This window comes from Nomascus leucogenys, chromosome 3 (assembly GCF_006542625.1).
Source record: "Nomascus leucogenys isolate Asia chromosome 3, Asia_NLE_v1, whole genome shotgun sequence".
In the NCBI taxonomy this organism is placed as follows: domain Eukaryota; kingdom Metazoa; phylum Chordata; class Mammalia; order Primates; family Hylobatidae; genus Nomascus; species Nomascus leucogenys.
This window is the reverse complement of record NC_044383.1, coordinates 19,358,596-19,377,838: the sequence shown is the minus strand read 5'-3', so window position 1 is coordinate 19,377,838 and position 19,243 is coordinate 19,358,596. Positions and strand designations below refer to the sequence as shown.

At 38.7% G+C, this 19,243-nt stretch overlaps 1 protein-coding gene across 2 annotated transcripts in view; it reads left to right on the top strand.

The window, feature by feature from the left end:
- The first annotated feature begins 1,006 nt into the window (after positions 1-1,006).
- TDRD1 (tudor domain containing 1) overlaps positions 1,007-19,243 on the top strand; it is a 43,785-nt gene continuing 25,548 nt past the window's right edge. For both annotated transcript variants that reach the window (XM_030806814.1, XM_030806816.1), the window contains exons 1-9: positions 1,007-1,328; positions 4,136-4,194; positions 12,310-12,454; positions 14,559-14,664; positions 15,403-15,463; positions 16,245-16,349; positions 16,574-16,753; positions 17,268-17,411; positions 17,917-18,088. In XM_030806814.1, the coding sequence (XP_030662674.1) occupies positions 1,007-1,328; positions 4,136-4,194; positions 12,310-12,454; positions 14,559-14,664; positions 15,403-15,463; positions 16,245-16,349; positions 16,574-16,753; positions 17,268-17,411; positions 17,917-18,088 (1,294 nt within the window). The remainder of the gene's footprint in view (positions 1,329-4,135; positions 4,195-12,309; positions 12,455-14,558; positions 14,665-15,402; positions 15,464-16,244; positions 16,350-16,573; positions 16,754-17,267; positions 17,412-17,916; positions 18,089-19,243) is intronic.

Sequence of the window (19,243 nt, the reverse complement as noted above, 5' to 3'; positions counted from 1 at the left end):
GGATTAGGTTAAGCCTAATTTAAAATAAGAAATGAGATAATAAGTGTAGGACACCAACTACTATTTATTTTTTTTTCTATTCAAGACCATGTTAAACAACATTTAGATATTACTCATGCCAGTTTCAGCTGCGACATTTTTCCTCCCGCTCAGCCATTTTGGGAGCAAAGCAATCAGTCACTACTTCAGAAAGAAGGGGTGTTTGTCCCTTTTAATTCCTCTGGGCAGGGCACTTAGAATTCTTTAAGAGTAACGGAAAAACAAGCCAGCATCTTTTCTGGATAGAGGTTTCTCAGAGACACTTTGTGGCAAATTAAACTTGGAAAGCTTGCAACATTTCCAACTTATTTTCAGAGAAAGATGCATAGATAGGTCCTTAAAAGCAGTAGGTGTAAATTACAATTTGTGGAAGTTCAGCTGGAGATGATCAAAGCAGAGGCCTTGGCAAAACGGGAGGGAAGAGGGGTCAGCTGAGATGGATTGTGAAGCCTGCGCAGGATGGTCAGGCAGTGAGCGCGAGGGCATTCTGGGTAGAGGGTTCAGCATATTCAAGGATTGGATGTAGCATAAAGTAGGAGAGGGTAGAGGGATTCTGAGAAGGTAGGTAGGTGACGACATGATTTAAACACACCTCTTCCGTTGCATTTTGCCATTAAGGTGTAAGCTTTAGGTTGGGAATATTTCTTTTAAAACATGAAAGACCTTTTCAATTAGTGTTGCCTCAGAAGCTTTTAAAAGTAAGGAATGGTGTTGAATGCTGAGATTTTTGATTTTTCATGAGTTGGTCTGTTGATTTCTGTTAGGGTTCATACTTACAGAGAACTGGTGTTTTTCTTGTGCCTTGTCGGCCAAGTTTTGATGTCATGGTTATATCTGCTTTGGAATCCTTTTATAGGCATTATCTGTTACATAAATATATTTGAGAGAATTCCTCTGAGCCTGCAGTTCTTCTGAAATTTTGAAATTAAAAGTTGTCTCTTAAATACATTTCTCTCCTTAGGCCTCGATGAGTGTTAAATCGCCATTTAATATAATGTCAAGAAATAATTTGGAAGCACCTCCTTGTAAGATGACAGAGCCATTTAATTTTGAGAAAAATGAAAAGCTTCCACCACATGAGTCTTTAAGAAGTCCTGGAACACTTCCTAACCACCCTAATTTCAGGCTGAAAAGCTCAGAGAATGGAAATAAAAAGAACAATTTTTTGCTTTGTGAGCAAACCAAACAATATTTGGCTAGTCAGGAAGACAATTCAGTTTCTTCAAACCCGAATGGCATCAACGGAGAAGTAGTTGGCTCCAAAGGAGACAGGAAAAAATTGCCAGCAGGTGAGTGAAAACCACAGGCTTCCTACTTCTTGATTCTCATGGTTTCTGTGACTTACCAGAAGTATATATAACCACACACCAGTGGGCTATTAACAGAACAGGCACGTGACTACCTTACCGTATTTGCATTTCATTATTAATTTAGAAGGAAAAACCAGATACTAAGTGGCTACCTTTGGCTTCATTAATCTCAGAAAAAATTCCTGGGGAGAGAATGAGCTTTTTTCCCCACAGAGGACTATACTAGGAATGTAGAAAGGAAACACTCTGGCTTTTTTATGGGTGTTCTAAAGATTGACCATATCTTAAAAATACTGTGCAAACTTTATGCATATATCACAAAGATATAGCCAAGATTTTAACTGATTTCATGTGATTTATTTTATCATTCCTTTAGTTCCAGTTCTAAAAACCTTTCTTGGCTGGGCGAGGTGGCTCAGGCCTGTAATCCCAGCACTTTAGGAGGCCGAGGTGGGCAGATCACGAGGTCAGGAGTTCGAAACCAGCTTGGCCAACATGATGAAACCCCATCTCTACTAAAAATACAAAAACTAGCTGGGCGTGGTGGTACAAGCCTGTAGTCCCAGCTACTTGAGAGGCTGGGGCAGGAGAATCGCTTGAACCTGGGAGGCAGAGGTTGCAGTGAGCTGACATCATGCCACTGCACTCCAGCCTGGTACAGAGTGATACTCTGTCTCAAAACAAAACAAAACGAAAAAAAAAAAAAAAAAAAAACCTTTCTAAGGAGGTTAGGACCTGGTAGAATTTAGCCTCTTTGAAGGTATATGAGATGTGGTCTTTTAACATGGTGATACAATTCTCAGAATGTGCCCTTGGGCCTCTGGGCTTCACCCAAGAGGTCAAAATTGTTTTCCTCCAGTATTTGCCTTTTCTGCTATGCCAACTTTATACTAATGGTGCAAAAGCAAATTATTAGCTCAGCTTAAGGCAGGAGCGCCAACCTGGGTGAGGGCTCATTGAGTTTTTCATTGTCATGCACTTACAGTTAAAAGAAAAACCAGAAATGCCAATTTCAGTTAAAAATGCCCTTGATTGAGCAGTAAAAAGTATTCTGTTAAATCTTGACCATTGTGTGCAGTATTTTTAGTATTTGGGTAATGAAATGGGAATTACTCCTTTTATCTTCTGAAGTAGGAAAAGCATGTGTGCAATTGAGTTGTAAGCTGAAGAGAAACTCTCTTCTTGGAACATACTTTTTACTTGAACACATGGAGGACACACTGGTTATTCAGACTTACCTAGCAAGCATTTTCTCAAAAATTAACAAAGTGAGCCCTTTACTTCAAGGAAAACAGCTGACAGTATTTTGTCAGTGACAGTTCAAGCTTTCAAGCAATTTTGGATTTTAGGAAACTTGTGTCTGCCACTTTGAGCTTAAGGACTTCCCAAAACAGACTTTTCTGGTGAGATGCATGGTGATATTAACACATGAATATTAATATTTTTATTTTTTTTAGAGACAGTCTCACTCTGTCACCCAAGCTGAAGTGCAATGGCACAATCGCTCACTATGGCCTCAAACCCCTGGGCACAAATGATCCTCCTGCCTCAGCCTCCCAAAACCCTGGGATTACGGGCATGAACCACCACACCAGGCCCTAACACATGAATTTTTGCTATTGCATAATGAAATGTGTCAACATTTGGAAATGCTGCATAACTCAATGAACCTGTCTTTTCCAAATGACCAATGCATGGTATTGCAGTCATGCATGGGCAGAAATCCAAAGTGCAGGATAATCAGTGAATTCTAACGTAACAATATGAGAAGTTCCTTGACGTGGTTTTAGAGTTCACGTTGCTTCTAACCCTATACCACTTGTTTTGGTGTACTATTAAAGGCAAATATCCACAATTAACAGAGGAGAACATTAAGTATTCCTCCTCCTTGCAAATACCTGTCTCTGGGAGGCCAGACTTTTTTTCAGATACCAAAACCAGAAGCAACATTTCACTGAGTGAAGGCAAAAGCTATATATGAATCCAGCTGTCTACTGTTAAGCCATCATTAATGATATGCAAAAATGTGTAATTCTTCTATATTTTGTTTTGAAAATATAGTTTTTAAAAACTACCAGCATGTAATGCATTTATTTTTAAACGGATGTTTAAATTTAGTTTTAATTTCTGATAACAGTAAATATTGATTGAAATAAGCCATGTAAACAAAAGCTCTGTAGGGTCCTCAGCTTTTAAGAGTGCAGAGGGTTTCTGAAACCAGAAAATTTGAGAACTGCTGCCTTAGTGAACGGAGAAAAGTTCACAACGAGAGGAGTACTAGTCAAGAAAATTTTGAACAAGTTCTTTTATTTATATATATATATATTTTTCAAGATGGAGTCTCACTGTGTTGCCCGAGCTGGAGTGCAGTGGCACTATCTCAGCTCACTGAAACTTCCGCCTCCCAGGTTCAAGCGATTCTCCTACCTCAGCCTCCTGAGTAGTTGGGATTACAAGCGTGCACCACCATGCCCAGCTAATTTTTGTATTTTTAGTAGAGACGGGGTTTCACCATGTTGGCCAGGCTGGTCTTGACCTCCTGACCTCAAGTGATCCATCTGCCTTGGCCTCCCAAAGTGCTAGGATTATAGGGGTGAGCCACCGTGCCCAGCTAAGTCCTTATTTTTTGTTGGGAAAAGTAGGATGTTGCTTATGTTCTGGTGTAGCTATAAGATCATTGTGGTATAGCCCTGTTACTTGAATATCACCTAATTACACTATTTTTCATTATAAGCAATAAAAAGTATTATTTGGCTTTTATTTGAAATTGTGTTTTTCCTCCCCAGGAAACTCGGTGTCACCACTAAGTGCTGAAAGTAATTCACCACCCAAAGAAGTGAATACTGTAAGTTATTTTATTGTGTGTGTGCTTGTTTGGGTAAAATATTCTAAACATGTTTTATTTATTGAATAAAGAAGTGTTCAATTGGTAGGTATCATTCAAAATCAAATATTTTTTCTTTTATGTACATTTTTTAAAAAAGAAAACTTTCTTAGGTTATTGTAGATTCACATGCAGTTGTAAGAAATAAGGGAGATCCTGTGTAGTCTTTCACCTATTTCCCCCATGGTAACATGCTGCGGAACTATAGTACAGTATCACAACTGGGTTAGTGATACTGACACCATCAAGATACGGAACATTTCCATCACTACAAGCATCCCTTATATACCTTGTTGCTTATGTTCTGGTGTAGCCAATCCACTTTTCCTTCTGCCCTTGCCCTCTTAATCCATAGCAGCCACTGGTATGCATATTTCGACTATTTTGTCATTCTTGAGAATATCACATAAAAGGCTACATACAAACAGTATGTAACCTTTTGGGATTGGCTTTTGTCATTTCACATAATTATCTGGAAATTGATCTAGGTTGTATCCATCAATCGTTCTATCCTTTTTATTGCTGAGTAGTATTCCATGGTGTGGACAACTTGTTTAACCGTTTACCTATTGAAGGACACCTGGGTTGTTTCCACTTTCTGGCTATTAAAACTAAAACTCTGTATCCATTTATGTACAGAATTTTATGCGAACATGTTTTTAATGCTCCAGGATAAATGTCCAGGGTACAATTTCGGGGTTGAAGAGTAGTCGCATACTTTGTTTTACAAGAAACTGCCAAATATTTTCCATAGTGACGGTATCATTTTACATTCTTACCAAGGGTGTATGAGAGCTTCAGTTTCTCTGCATCCTCATCAGCATTTGGTGATGTCGGTATTTTTATTCTACCCATTTTCATCACAGATGTGTAGTACTATCTTGTGGTGGTTTAACTTGCATTTCCTTCATGATTGATGATGATAAACATCTTTTCATGTGCTTATTTGCCATCTGTACATCTTTTGTAAAATGTTTTCATGTATTTTGTCTATTTTCTAATTTTTTTTACCGTTTTGAAAGTTCTTTATGTATTTCAGATATTAGTCCTTTGTCAAGTACGTGATTTGCAAATATTTTCTCCTAATCTGTAGCTTGTCTTTTCATCTTAATAAAGTCAGTTTTTCCTTAATGGATTGTTTTTGGTGCTTTTGGTGTCAAGTTTAAAACTCTTTGATACTCTGGATCCTGAAAAGGGTTCATTTTTTTTCCCAAAAAGTTTGATAGTTTTCCTTTTTTTTTTTTTTTTTTTTTTTTGAGACGGAGTCTTGCTCTTTCGCCCAGGCTGGAGTGCAGTGGTATGATCTTGGCTCACTGCAACCTTTGCCTCCCAGGTTCACGCCATTCTCCTGCCTCAGCCTCCCGAGTAGCTGGGACTACAGGTGGCTGCCAGTATGCCTGGCTAATTTTTTTTGTATTTTTAGTAGAGATGGGATTTCACCATGTTAGCCACGATGGTCTTGATCTCCTGACCTCATGATCCGCCTGCCTCAGCCTCCCAAAGTGCTGGGATTACAGGCGTGAGCCACCGGATAGTTTTACTTGTTACATTTAAGTTTTGATCCATTTTCAGTTACAGTTAAGACACTTAAGTTTTTGCCTATGGATATTCAGTTGCCCCAGTGCCATCTGTTGAAAATTCTCTTTACTGAATTGCTTTCGCACGTTTGCCAAAATTCAGTTGGACATACTTGTGTCGGTCTAGTCTAAGTTACTTATTTTCTGTAGATCTATGTGTCTATCTTTCCAGTACCACACAGTCTTGATTCCTGGAGCTGTGTAATAAATTTTGAAATTGGGAAAAGTGATTCCTTTCACTTGATTTTTCTTTTTTAAAAAAATTTTTAACTATTCTAATTCCTTTGCCTTCCAACTTACAGTTTAGAATAATCTCATCTCTACAAAAAATATTGCTGGGATTTTCATGTGAATTGCATTAAACCTATATATCAATTTGGGAATTATTGACATATTTGCCGTGTTGAATTTTCCAATCTATGAACATAGTGTTTCTCCTTTTATGTAGATCTCTGATTTATTTTGTAGTTTTTAGCTTACAGGTCCTATGCATGTTTTGCTAGATTTACACTGAAGTATTTGATTTTTTTGAGTAATTGTAAATACTGTTGTATTTCTGTCCCCATGTTCATTATTAATATGTGGAAATACGATTGGTTTTTGTATGTTTATCTTCTGTCTGTGACCCTGCTGAAGTCTTTTTTTTTTTTTTTTTTTTTTTTTTTTTTGGAGACAGTTTTGTTCTTGTTGCCCAGGCTGGACTGCAGGGCTGCTATCTCGGCTCACTGCAACCTCTGCCTCCCTGGTTCAAGCGATTCTCCTGCCTCAGCCTCCCAAGTAGCTGTGACTACAGTCATGCACCCTCATACCTGGCTAACTTTTGTATTTTTTAGTAGAGACAGGGTTTCACCATGTTGGTCAGGCTGGTCCCCAGCTCCTGACCTCAGGTGATCCACCTGCCTTGGCCTCCCAAGGTGCTTGAGATTACAGGCGTGATCCATCAGGCCCAGCCATTGAAGTCCTTTTAAGATCCCTTGCACTTTTCTACATAGCCAATCATATCATCTGCAAATAGGGACAGTTTTATGTTTTCTTTTTCGATGTATATGCCTTTGATTTCCTTTCTTGCTTTATTGCATTTACTGTAGGAACTTTCAACACTAGGTTTGAATCAGAATGACAGTGGACACCTTGCCTTGTTTCTAATCTTAGGGAGAAAGCATTCAGTCTTTTACCATTAAGTTTAGATGTAGGTTTTTGTAGATGTTCTTTATCAAGCTGACAAAGTTTTCTCTAGTCCTACTTTTCTGATCCTTTTTATCATGAATAGGTGTTGAATTTTGTCAAATGCTTTTTCTGCATTGATTGATATGGTAGTGACTTTTCCTTTAGTATGTTAATCTGGTGGATTACATTGATATTTTGAATGGTTAACTAGCCTTGCATTCCTGAAATGAACTCCACTTGGTTGTGGTATACAGTTATTTTTATGTATTGCTGAGTTCTATCTGGTAATATTTTGATAAGGATTTTTACATAAGTTTTCATGAGAGATTTTGGTCTGTAATTTTCTTTTATACTGTCTTTGTGTGGTTTGAGTATCAAGGTAATATTAGTTTCATAAAATAAATTGAGAAGTGTTCCCTCTTGTGTTTGCTGGAAGAGAAATTGTATAGAATTGGTGTTAATTCTTCTCTAAACATTTGGTAGAATTCTCCAGTGAAAACCATCTGGACCTGGAGATTTCTTTTGGGGGAGTTTTAAAGCTATGATTCAGTTTCCTTAATATTTATAATTAAGGTCTATTCAAATTGTCTGTTTCATATTGTGTTTGCGTTTTATAAGGAATTTGTTCATTTTGTCTACATTTTCAAATTTATGTGTGGAAGTGTTTGTTGCCAGTATTATTTTCATGTTAGTGGTGACTGTAGTAATGTTCCCTGTTTTATTCCTGATCTTGGTAATTTCTTTCTTTTCTTTTTGTCTGTCTTTGCTACAGATTTGTGTTTTATTGATCTTCCCAAAAAAAAATAGGTCTTTGTTTCATTTTTTTTCCATTTTTTAAAATTAATTGATTTCCTTTATTGTCTCTTCTGCTTTTGGGTATTTTTTTTGTCACTGTTGTTTGGGGTTTTTTTTTGTTTGTCTTTTTGGTGGTTGGTTGGTTGTTTCTTTTTTTTTAGACAAGGTCTCCCTCTGTCATCCAGGCTGGTGTGTAGTGGCACAATCATAGCTCACTACAGCCTCGTACTCCTGGACTCAAGCAATCCCACTTGCTGAGCCTCCTGGAGTAATTGGGACTACAGGTGTATGCCACCACACCTGGCTATTTTTTTTTTTCTGTAGATATGGGGGTCTTGCTATGTTGCCAGGCTAATCTTAAACTCCTGTCCTCAAGTGATCCTGCCACCTTGGCTTCCCGAAGCGCTGGGATTACAGGCATGAGTTGCCCTGCCCAGCCTCGGTGTATCTTTTATTTATCTTCAAATTTCATCTTTAACTCATGTATTATTTAGAAGTGTATGTTTTAGTTTCCAGGTGTTTGAAGATTATTAGTATTTTTTCTGCCATTGATTTCCAGTTTGAGTCTATTGTGGTCAGAGAACACCTTCTGAATCGTATCAGTTCTTTTAAGTTTGTTGAGGTTTGTTTTATGGCTCAGGATGTGGTCTTAGTATACATTCTCTTGGCACTTAAAAAGAATGTGCCTTGTCTGTTGTTGGGTCAGACGATCTATAAGTATCTAATAGCTCCTGTTGGTTGGTGATGTTGAGTTCTGTCCTCTTGCTGATTTTATATCTAGTTATGTCAATTGTTGAGAAAGTATTAAAGTCTCTATAGTCCTGGGTTGTCTATTTTCAATTCAGTTGGGCTTCATATCTTGTAGCTGTGGTTCATGCATATTTAGGATTGCTGTGTCTTGTTGGGTTGACTCTTCTGTCATCATAATGTCCCTCTCTCTGGTAATTTTCTTTCCCTGTAATCTGTTTTATCTGATATTAATGCAGCCGCTCATATTTTTCTTAACATTTACGTATTTTTCCATCTTTTTACTTTCGGTCTGTCTATATTATATGTAAAATGAGTTTCTTATAGACACCATATATTTGGGTAATGTTTTTTAATTCACTAGGACAGTCTGTCTTTCAGTTGGTATGCTTAGACCGTGTACGTTTTATGTAATTGATACTTGAGAGTTTATGCCATTTGTTTTGTTTTGTTCTGTTTGTTTTTCCTGCCTTCTTGTGGGTTACTTGAATACTTTCTGTAATTTTGATTTTTATCCAGTGTTTTCAAGTGTGTATTTTTGTATACCTTTTCCAGTGGTTGCTCTACATATGTCATCATGTATACACATGATAGTTATCATTTTACCAGTGTGAGTATAGTGCAGACACCTTACCTCCCCATACATTTCTTTGCCTTCACCCATTTACGTCTTACGTATTCTATCTCAGATTTAGAACTCCTTCAGACAGTTTATCATTTTTGCTCAAACTCTCAAACATGATTTAGAACGCTCAACAGGAGAAAGTCTATTGTACTTACTAATAGGTTTCGTTTATCGGGTCTCGAACTCCTGAGCTCAGTCCTCCCACCTCAGACTCACAAAGTGCTGGGATTACAAAGTGAGCCACTGAGCCTGGCCTATTGTGTTTTTCTTCTCTATTTCAGTGTTCCTGCCTTTATCATTTCTTTTCTCTTTAGAGAACTTCCTTAAGCCATTCTTTTAGGATAAAGCTACTGGTAACAAATTCTCTTCATTTTCTTTCATCTGAAAAGTCTTGATTGCCCATTCATTCCTGGAGGATATTTTCCTTGGATAAGTTTCTCAGATAACAGTTTTCTTTCAGAGCTTGAAAAATGTTTTGTCACTTCTGGCCTCCGTGGTCTCTAATGAGAAATCTGTCTTTTTAAAGATACCTTACTGCCATGTAGCTCTTTGGGTCTCCAGGTTCCTAGTCAGCCCACCACCTCCTTTCCCACTTTCAGATCACCTTATGTTTGTTTTATATATAAGTTCAGGGTTTTAGTTTATCTTAATAGAAGGAATTTTAAAATTTCCCACCCATACAGGTAAGGGATTATTTTCCTCTTTCTGCTTTCAAGCTTTTAATTTTCAGAATTTTAAGATGTGTCTTGGTGTTTAGTCTCAGTTTACTCTGGGGCTCACTCAGCTTCTTGAATTAGTAGATTTGTATCTCCTACCAAATTTGGAAGTTTCTAGCAGTCTTTTTGTTTTGTTTTGTTTTGTTTTTTGAGACAGAGTTTGGCTCTTGTCGCCTGGGCTGGAGTGCAGTGGCGTGATCTGGGCTCACTGCAACCTCCGCCTCCTGGGTTTAAGCGATTTTCCTGTCTCAGCCTCCCAAGTATCTGGGATTACAGATGCCCTCCACTACACCCAGCTAATTTTTGTATTTTTAGTAGAGATGGGGTTTTGCCATGTTGGCCAGGCTGGTCTCAAACTCCTGACCTCAGGTGGTCCCACCTGCCTCAGCCTCCCAGCTTTGGGATTACAGGCGTGAGCCACCGTGCCCAACCTCGGTAGTCATTTTTTGAATACTTCTCAGCCCTACCTTCTTTCACCTTTCTGAAGACATGAGTACTAGATCTTCTGTTGTAGTCCCACAGGTCCCCCAGGCTATTCATTTATTAATTCATTTTCACTCTGTTGTTCTGTGGTTCTATCTTCAAGTTCACTGATTGTTTCCTCTTTTCCCTCCATTATGCTAGTGAGCCTGCTATTGTGTTTTGTATTTTTGTTATACTTTTCAGTTTTAAAATACCCGTTTGGTTCTTTATATCTTTTGTTTCTTTACGGAGACTCCCTATTCATTTGTTTCAAGCCTATTCATAATTGCTTGTTAACATATTGATGACTGCTTTAAAATCTTTATAGATAAATGAACGTTTTTGGCATCTTGATGTTGGGCGCTTGATTTTTTTTTTCCGGCATTTGTTTGTGATCTTCCTGATTCTTGGTGCAATGAGTTATTGTCTACTGAATTCTATTGAAACTGGGATATCTTGGGTATTATGAGACTTTTTTTTTTTTTTTTTGATTGAGTCTCGTTTTGTTGCCCAGGCTGGAGTGCAGAGGCATGATCTCGGCTCACTGCAACCTCCGCCTCCTGGGTTCAAGTGATCCTCGTGCCTCAGCTTCCTGAGTAACTGGGATTATGGGCATGTACTACCATGCCTGGCTAATTTTTGTATTTTTGGTAGAGATGGGGTTTCGTCATATTGGCCAGGATGATCTTGAACTCATGGCCTCAAGACATCTGCCCACCTCAGCCTCCCAAAGTGCTGGGATTACAGGCGTAACCCACCACACCCAGCCTCTGTATCTTATTTAAACTTCCTGTTTTAGCTAGCTTCCTCTGACACTGCTCTGGCTGCTAGTTTGTTACTGCCAGGTTTGGGGTATATGTCCAGGTTCCCTACTCAGCCTCTGATAATCAATTGGAGAGCTCTTTCTGTTGGGTGAGGATGGGAGTTCCAGCTTCACAAGAGGCCTCAACTCATTGCTTTCTGGCTGACAGTGGTGAGTGCCTCATTACAGCTCCCCATCTGGTATCTAGTGACACGGGTGGAGAGAGGGCCGACTGAAGGAGAGGGTATTAGGAGGGACTAGTTAGTATTGAATGGTGGTGTAAAGTCTGGACTCTACACTAGGTCTTTTCTGACACCACCTTGGTTGGGGTGGGAGGGGGGCACTTCATTGCTGCCAGGTGGAAATCCACATTCCCCATGTGGCCTCCGCAGGGAGGGATGTCATCCTCCCACTTCAGGGATAAAGTGTTGGCACCCTATTCTGTTGGCCTTCTCTCATGCCACACTTGGGAGCAGGTTGGGGCACCTCATTGTAGCCTTGTGAGGGTGGAAATCTTGGCCCCATACTCTCCCTTTGTGGGTGGGAGTGGGGCCACAGTTTTGTCTGTGGTGTTTGGAGTAGAGCAGTTAATGTTAAGTTTTCTGTCTTGCTGGTCTGCCTCTTTTCTCGTCCTTTGGCTAGACAGAGCAGGTTTTTAATTTTTTCTTTTAAATGATGAAGGTCTCACTATGTTGGCCATGCTGGAGTGCAGTGACCATTCACAGGCACTATCATAGCTCGCTACAGCCTTGAGCTCCTGGGCTCCAGTGTTCCTGCCTCCTCAGCCTCGGAAGTGGCTGGGACTGCAGGTGCCCGCCACCACACGCGGCTAGAGAGCAGGCCTTTTCTTGTTGGAGCTTTTATCATCTCTGCCTTTTAGTGTTCCTGGGTTGCTGGCTTCTCCAGCACCCAGTCTGGTATATGTGAGGCAAAAAGAAAACCCAGACATCTTATTGCCATGTCGCTCTTTGGGTCTCCAGGTTCCCAGTCAGCCCACCTCCTCCTTTCCCACTTTGAGTCACCTTATGTTTGTTTTATATATAAGTTCAGGGTTTTAGTTTACCTTAATAGGAGGAATAAGGAAAAGTACATCTACTTGATCTTATCTGAAGTAGTCCCAAACCTAGTATGTAAGTGGAAAAGTTATTGCCAAATTCTAACATTGCTCCTCTTTGTTCTTAATAGAAGCCCGGAAATAATGTACCTCCTGCAAAATCAAAAAAACTAAACAAGTTGGTCGAGAATTCCTTGTCCATAAATAATCCAGGGCTCTTCACCTCCTTAGGACCTCCTCTTCGCTCCACAACTTGCCATCGCTGTGGCCTGTTTGGTAAGCATATTGTTCTTAGGTGTCTGAATTCTTGTTCTATGTATTTGCAAAACATTTTTATTGTGGCAGATGATAAAACATTAAGTGTAATTAGAACAGTGTCCCCATGCCACACACCCGTCTCAGCCTCAGCAGCTGTCAGCATCCTGCCGTTCCTCTTCACCCATCCCTTCCCGTTCTTCCTGCTTCCTCAGTGGATTTATAGCTTTTTAGAGGAAGCTCACATGCATTGAAATGCACAGACTTACATCCTTGTCATAATATAGGATGTTTCTGTCTCCTCAGGAAGTTTTCTCATGTCCCATCCCAGTCCCTACTTCTGAGAAGCAACCATTGGTTTTCTACTCATGAAATAATTTTGCCTGTCATAGAATTTCACATAAGTGGAATCATACAGCATGGACTCTTTTGTGTCAAGCTTATTTCATATACAATAATACTGTTGAGGTTAATCCATGCCGTTGCACATACCATTATTTTTTGTTTCTTGCTGAATAGTATCTCATTGTACGGTTATACCACAGTTGAACTGTTCTATTGATGAATATTTTGGCTCAGTCCAGCTTTTGTCTGTTATGAATAGAGCTCTCAACATTTTTGTACAAGTGTTCGTGTGGACATATGTTTTCATTTATTGTGGGTGCACAGGTAGACACAGAATGACTGAGTCAAAGGGTAGGTGTGTGTTTAACCGTATAAGAAGCTACCAAACCATTTCCAAGGTATTGTCCCATTTTCTTTTCCCACTGGGAAGGAGTTTTGGTTGTTCCACATCTCATCCACATTTGGTGTTTGCGTTTTTAATTATAGCCCTTCTCGTGGGTAAGTTGGAATTGTCATACGCCTCTCGAGTTCTAATTTTTCAGTACATAAGTCTTACTTGCATAGCATTTACCAGTTTACAGTTAAATTTGCAGTGCTCTTGTGATCAATGATCTTGAGCAGTTTTTTCTGTTTATTACTGGCTATTTGGATGTGTAACTTTTTAAAAGTTTATTTTAGGATGGAAGCATTTGAGGCCAGACTGGTTGGTGGTTACTTCTTTGTGGGTTTTTGTTGTTGTTTTTGTTTTTTAGATAATCTGTTTCTTTAGCATGAACACTGATGGGATTTTTTAAAAAATCCTTTATTTCAAGATCTCCCTGGGTTTTTCTAGGTGTGGTTCTCATTGGTTTTTTTTGTTGTTGTTTTTCATGATACACAGCCATTTCAGTCGCTTGTACAAGTCTGTTTTCACTACAAAAAAGTTTTGTTTACTTTGCTTGATCTTGGCTCACTGCAACCTCTGCCTCCTGGGTTCAAGCGATTCTCCTGCCTCAGCCTCCCAAGTAACTGGGACTACAGGTGCCCACCACCACACCGGGCTTATTTTTGTATTTTTGTAGAGATGGGGTTTCACCATGTTGGCCAGGCTGGTCTCAAACTCCCAACATTAAGTGATCCACCCTCCTTGGTCTCCCAAAGTGCTGGGAAGTGCTGGGATTACAGGCGTGAGCCACTGCATGTTTTTCACCATTACTTGCTGCTTTTTTTTTTTTTTTTTTTTTTTTTTTTTTTTTTTTTTAAAGACAGAGTCTCACTCTGTCACCCAGGCTGGAGTGCAGTGGTACAGTCTCAGCTCACTGCAACCTCCACCTCCCGGATTCAAGAGATTCTCCTGTCTCAGCCTCCCGAGTAGCTGGGATTACAGGTGCCCACTACCACGCCTGGCTAATTTTTGTATTTTTAGTAGAGACAGGGTTTCACCATGTTGGCCAGGCTGGTCTCGAACTCCTGACCTCAGGTCATCAGCCTGCCTTGGTCTCCCAAAGTGCTGGGATTACAGACGTGAGCCACTGCACCTGGCCACTTTCTGCTTTTATAACATGTATTCTGAGGTCTGTTAGGAAACTCAGTTATGTGACCCAGTCTGATCTCCCTTTTTTTAATCCTTGTGGTCCTTTTTTCTCTGTATTCTGAGAGTTTAAAAGCATAATCTGAACACCTAATCCTAAATAGCACAATTCTCTTCTTGCCATGGTTAACAGAATGATATTTGATAAAGTGTGGACTTTGAGAATGTCTTGATCTTCATCTGAACTATTTTGTGGGTGGTGTTCTCTAGGATCAATGAGGTGCTCTCAGTGCAAGCAGACCTACTATTGCTCCACAGCATGTCAGAGAAGAGACTGGTCTGCACACAGCATCGTGTGCAAGCCTGTTCAGCCAAAGTAAGGATTTATGATCTTTTTATTCATTAAGGATTATGTAAAAGGTTCTGATACAGTAAGCATCCAATTAGTTAAGCAGACCACAACCAAGTAGAAGTTACTTTTTCTTAAGCTCTATAACAAAGTGTACAAATCTGAAGTGAACAGCTCTATGAACTAATTTTCATGTGTATCGTTTTACCAGGTAGTACATGTGAAGATTTATAACCTTCAAAGGGTTTTTCTTTCATGTTTAGAGCTTTAGAATGCCTTACTTTTAATGATGTGACTTTCCTGGATTTTAATAAGTTTGGAACTCTTACATGCCTCGAGTTGTGTTTTTATTTGTAAATACATAAATTGTATGACATTTACCAGTTTACAAAACAGTTTCACATATGACCTCAAAATTCTGTGTAAGTAATGTAGGGAATTATCTCCATTTTACAGATAAGAAAACAGGCTTGGGGATATTCTGTCTGTCTCTGTCCCTCCCCTCCTTCCCCTCTCCCCCTCTCTCTGTCTCTGTCTCTCTGTCTCATTAGGTGGCTTTTGGAAGAAGCACACCTATGCACACACAGGGTGTGGAGCACTGTGTAGCCAGCACTGGGGAGTTTTACATTACCACTGTGATTCTGGAAGAAGCTGTTTTGCTCTTTCAGGATTTTGTTCATTGAGAATTTACCATAATTGTGGTTGATAGCCCCTATGTTAACTGCCTCTGTAGTATAAATATTGTAATCTGTTGCTTTGTTGCAGTTTCCACAAACTTGATAATAAATCATCTATTGAAACAAAGGATGTGGAGGTAAACAATAAGGTATGGTATACTTTGTCTTTAAATTTTGAATGACTCCTCTTTATTGAATTAAGAAGATGTAAGATAAATATTTTAGGCTTATTTCTGTATCTTATCAATATTTAAAAGCAAGTTTCCTATTATATAACTATGTACACCATAGTGATACAATCAGGGGTTTTTGAGAATTCATCTTTTTTTTCAAAAAGGATGTGGCAGTATCTCAGTGTAAAATCATGTGGATTAATCCTGCCTCTGCCGGTACAGGTTTTAGCTTTATGTGCTGTACTCTGATAGGGCCTAGTTATCTATCTAAGGATTTTTTCCTGATAGTAGTTCCCCATTTGGACAACAACATGGGCTGAATTATTTGTAATCCGAAAAACATCTGTCGTGTCCAACTCATATTTATGAATAATTTTTAGCTTGCTTTAGCTGCTTCTAGCCTCTACTTAAAAAAATGTGACTTCAAGTATTCATTCTTACAGAAAACATTAACAAGTACAGATTTAAAATAATACCTCCACCACCACCACTTTCATTTTTTTTTTTTTTTTTTTTTTGAAATAAAGTCAACCTTCTCTTCACCCGCGTGGCCTTATTCTTGGGTTATTCCCAGTGCTGTGCCCACTGCCTGTGGACAGTGGGTTTTAGTGACTCTTGGAGGCCTTCCCTATTTCTGTGTTCTTTTGTTCAAGCCTAAGAGTCAGGATATTGTGACTGCGGTTCCGGCATGTAGTAGCCATAGAATCATTGAAACGTGCTTTTAAGTAACTCACTTCTGTGGTATTTTTCAAACCAGAGTGACTGTCCACTTGGAGTTACTAAGGAAATAGCCATTTGGGCTGAGAGAATAATGTTTTCTGATTTGAGAAGTCTACAACTCAAGAAAACCATGGAAATAAAGGTATTTGTTATTCTTCAGTCTCCATAGACAGAGATCCAGAGGACTGTATTTATTCTCGTTTCCTATTTTTGAGTTCATGCGGTAGCTACAAAACATAATCTGATTAAGAAACATTGCAAAAACTGTCTACAATGCTGTTTGTGTCTTAGTTACAAAGCTTTAAGAAATTTACATTTCCTTGTGTGCCTTATGAATTATTCCTCTTTTTTTTTTATCTTTGAAAGGGTACAGTTACCGAATTCAAACACCCAGGGGACTTCCATGTGCAGTTATATTCTTCAGAAGTTTTAGAATACATGAACCAACTCTCTGTCAGCTTAAAAGAAACATATGCAAATATGCATGAAAAAGACTATATTCCTGTTAAGGGGGAAGTTTGTATTGCCAAGTACACTGTTGATCAGGTAACCCGTAATGAAATGAATTATTTAAAACGTTTGAGCTAACTTTGCTGGTATGAACTGAACACCAGAGCTTTTAATGATGCATGACAAGGCTTAAAGCCAGCCTCTGATCATCCTTCTGTTCCTCTTCAGTATCCCGTGCTCTGTTCACCTTGCTTCCTCCCTGTCTTACTCCTCTCCAACTCTGTTTACGGGTTCCTGAATTGCTGGTTGTAGCCCAATGGCTAGTCTCAGAGCTTGTGTTTGATTTGGGAAGCTGAGGCATTAGTGTGTGATAGTCTTATGGGATAGAAATAGCTTTGGAATAGTTGTGCATATTATTAATAACATGTCCTAACTAGACAATTTTAGGGATTTCTTAGCAAGATTCTTAAAAAATTAAGTTGGCTTATTAATTGAGTGCCTCAGAACAGGAGCCTTGCCTTTGCATGTTCTATAGATTGATTGAGGGTTTTTAAATCTAAGATTGTGAAATGCTGTTATGAAGCAGAGTACCATTACGTTTCACTTTCAGACCTGGAACAGAGCAATCATACAAAACGTTGATGTGCAGCAAAAGAAGGCACATGTCTTATATATTGATTATGGAAATGAAGAAATAATTCCATTAAACAGAATTTACCACCTCAACAGGAACATTGATTTGTTTCCTCCTTGTGTGAGTCTCTTTTACTTTCTAGATTTTTAATAGTGTCCCAAAGGAGCTGTTGTCAATGTTTTGATGGGCACAGTGTTTGCTTGTTCTGTTCTGCTGTGTTATTGTACCTGTACTGTGTAAATGAACACTCATGGGCTATCTTGACCTTACTTAGTTAACTACTGCCCAAGGTGAGAAGCTAACATTTTTAGGCACATCTTTTTAATTTGCTCTTCAAAATAATCATTTCTATATTATAGTATCTAAAATTGGTCTTAATTTATGTATAATTGAAGGATAATTATTCTTTCATAAATTTCTCAAGCTTCAAGTACCAAAAGTAAGCATTATGAATACAGTACTAACAGAGGCTAATAATAATTATACATAAAATTGTCTATCTGATTAGTACTTGAAGTTTTGTGGTAAGTTTTCAGCATGAAATACATTCTTTTATATACAAATAATTAGAAAAAATCATTTTTAAATGGTAATTTTTGTAAGTAACCTGCATAAAATTTTTCAGGCCATAAAGTGTTTTGTAGCCAATGTTATCGCAGCAGAAGGGAATTGGAGTAATGATTGTATCAAAGCTACTAAACCACTGTTAATGGAGCAGTACTGCTCCATAAAGATTGTCGACATCTTGGAAGAGGAAGTGGTTACCTTTGCTGTAGAAGTTGAGCTGCCAAATTCAGGTAAGATCTGTCTTTTTAAATTGAGTACTTAATAGGATACGTAGTTTCCACCTGTTTCTCAAGAAACAGAAACATCAAGTGAGGCCAGGTAAACTGCCCTCTGGAGTCATTCAGATTGTGACTGAACCCATTCTTGAAATTGGCAGTTTGTCAAAGATGTGGCACAAATTCATAGAATTAGGTGGCTGGCTAGATTTAGACTTCATGTGGGCGTAACAACTATGCCTTTAATAGAGCCGTTATAATATCTACTCCTGAATACTGGCCCCTTTATTGAGAAAACTCTTGAAGTTCTCTGAATTCATTCGTCCTTATATCAGTTCTTTTTCTTGGAGTAACCTTCACAGAACTGCATTTGGCTAGTACATAGTAGCTAAGCTGTAGAAATGGAAATGCTTTGGAATTCTCTTCTTCTCTTCTTGCCTTTCACCTGTTTGATAAATGACTTCTCACAGTGTGATGGGTGCCTCCCAGTTTCCAGGGTATCACCCCTGTGCTTTCAGAGATCTGGCATCATGGCTGATTTGGTAGAAAATCAGCTAATCCCTTGTGAAATTAAGTAAAAAATCTGTTGTTTGCTATGTTTCATGTTATGGTCTCAGCTTTTGGATGTTATTTCAGGGAACTTGAAGTTTGGGTCCATGCTGACCCTTGTTTCAGCCGTACTTATGTCTTAAATTTATTTCCCATAAACAGTGGTCATTCTAAGCATATTTGTGAGGTGGTAAACGAATCTTTCATGTTCTTCAGGATTTCAAAGTGAAATATTTTAGTTAAAATTTCTGTCAAATAGAGAGTAGAAGACTGGTTACCAGAGGCCGGGAAGGGTAGTCGGGGGCTGGGAGTAGGTAGGGATGGTTAATGGGTACAAAAAAAAAATAGTTAAAAAGACTGAATAAGACCTACTATTCGATAGCACAATAGGGTGACTGTAGTCAATAATAATTGTACGTTTTAAAGTAACTTAGACTGTAATTGGATGATTTGTAACTCAAAGGATGCTTGAGGGGATGGTTACCTCCTTCTCTGTGGTGTGTTTATTTCACACGGCATGCCCATTTCAAAACATCTCATGTAACCTATAAATATGTACACCTACTATGTACCCACAAAAATTTTAAAAATTATATTTCAGAGAAAAAATTCTGTCAAGTG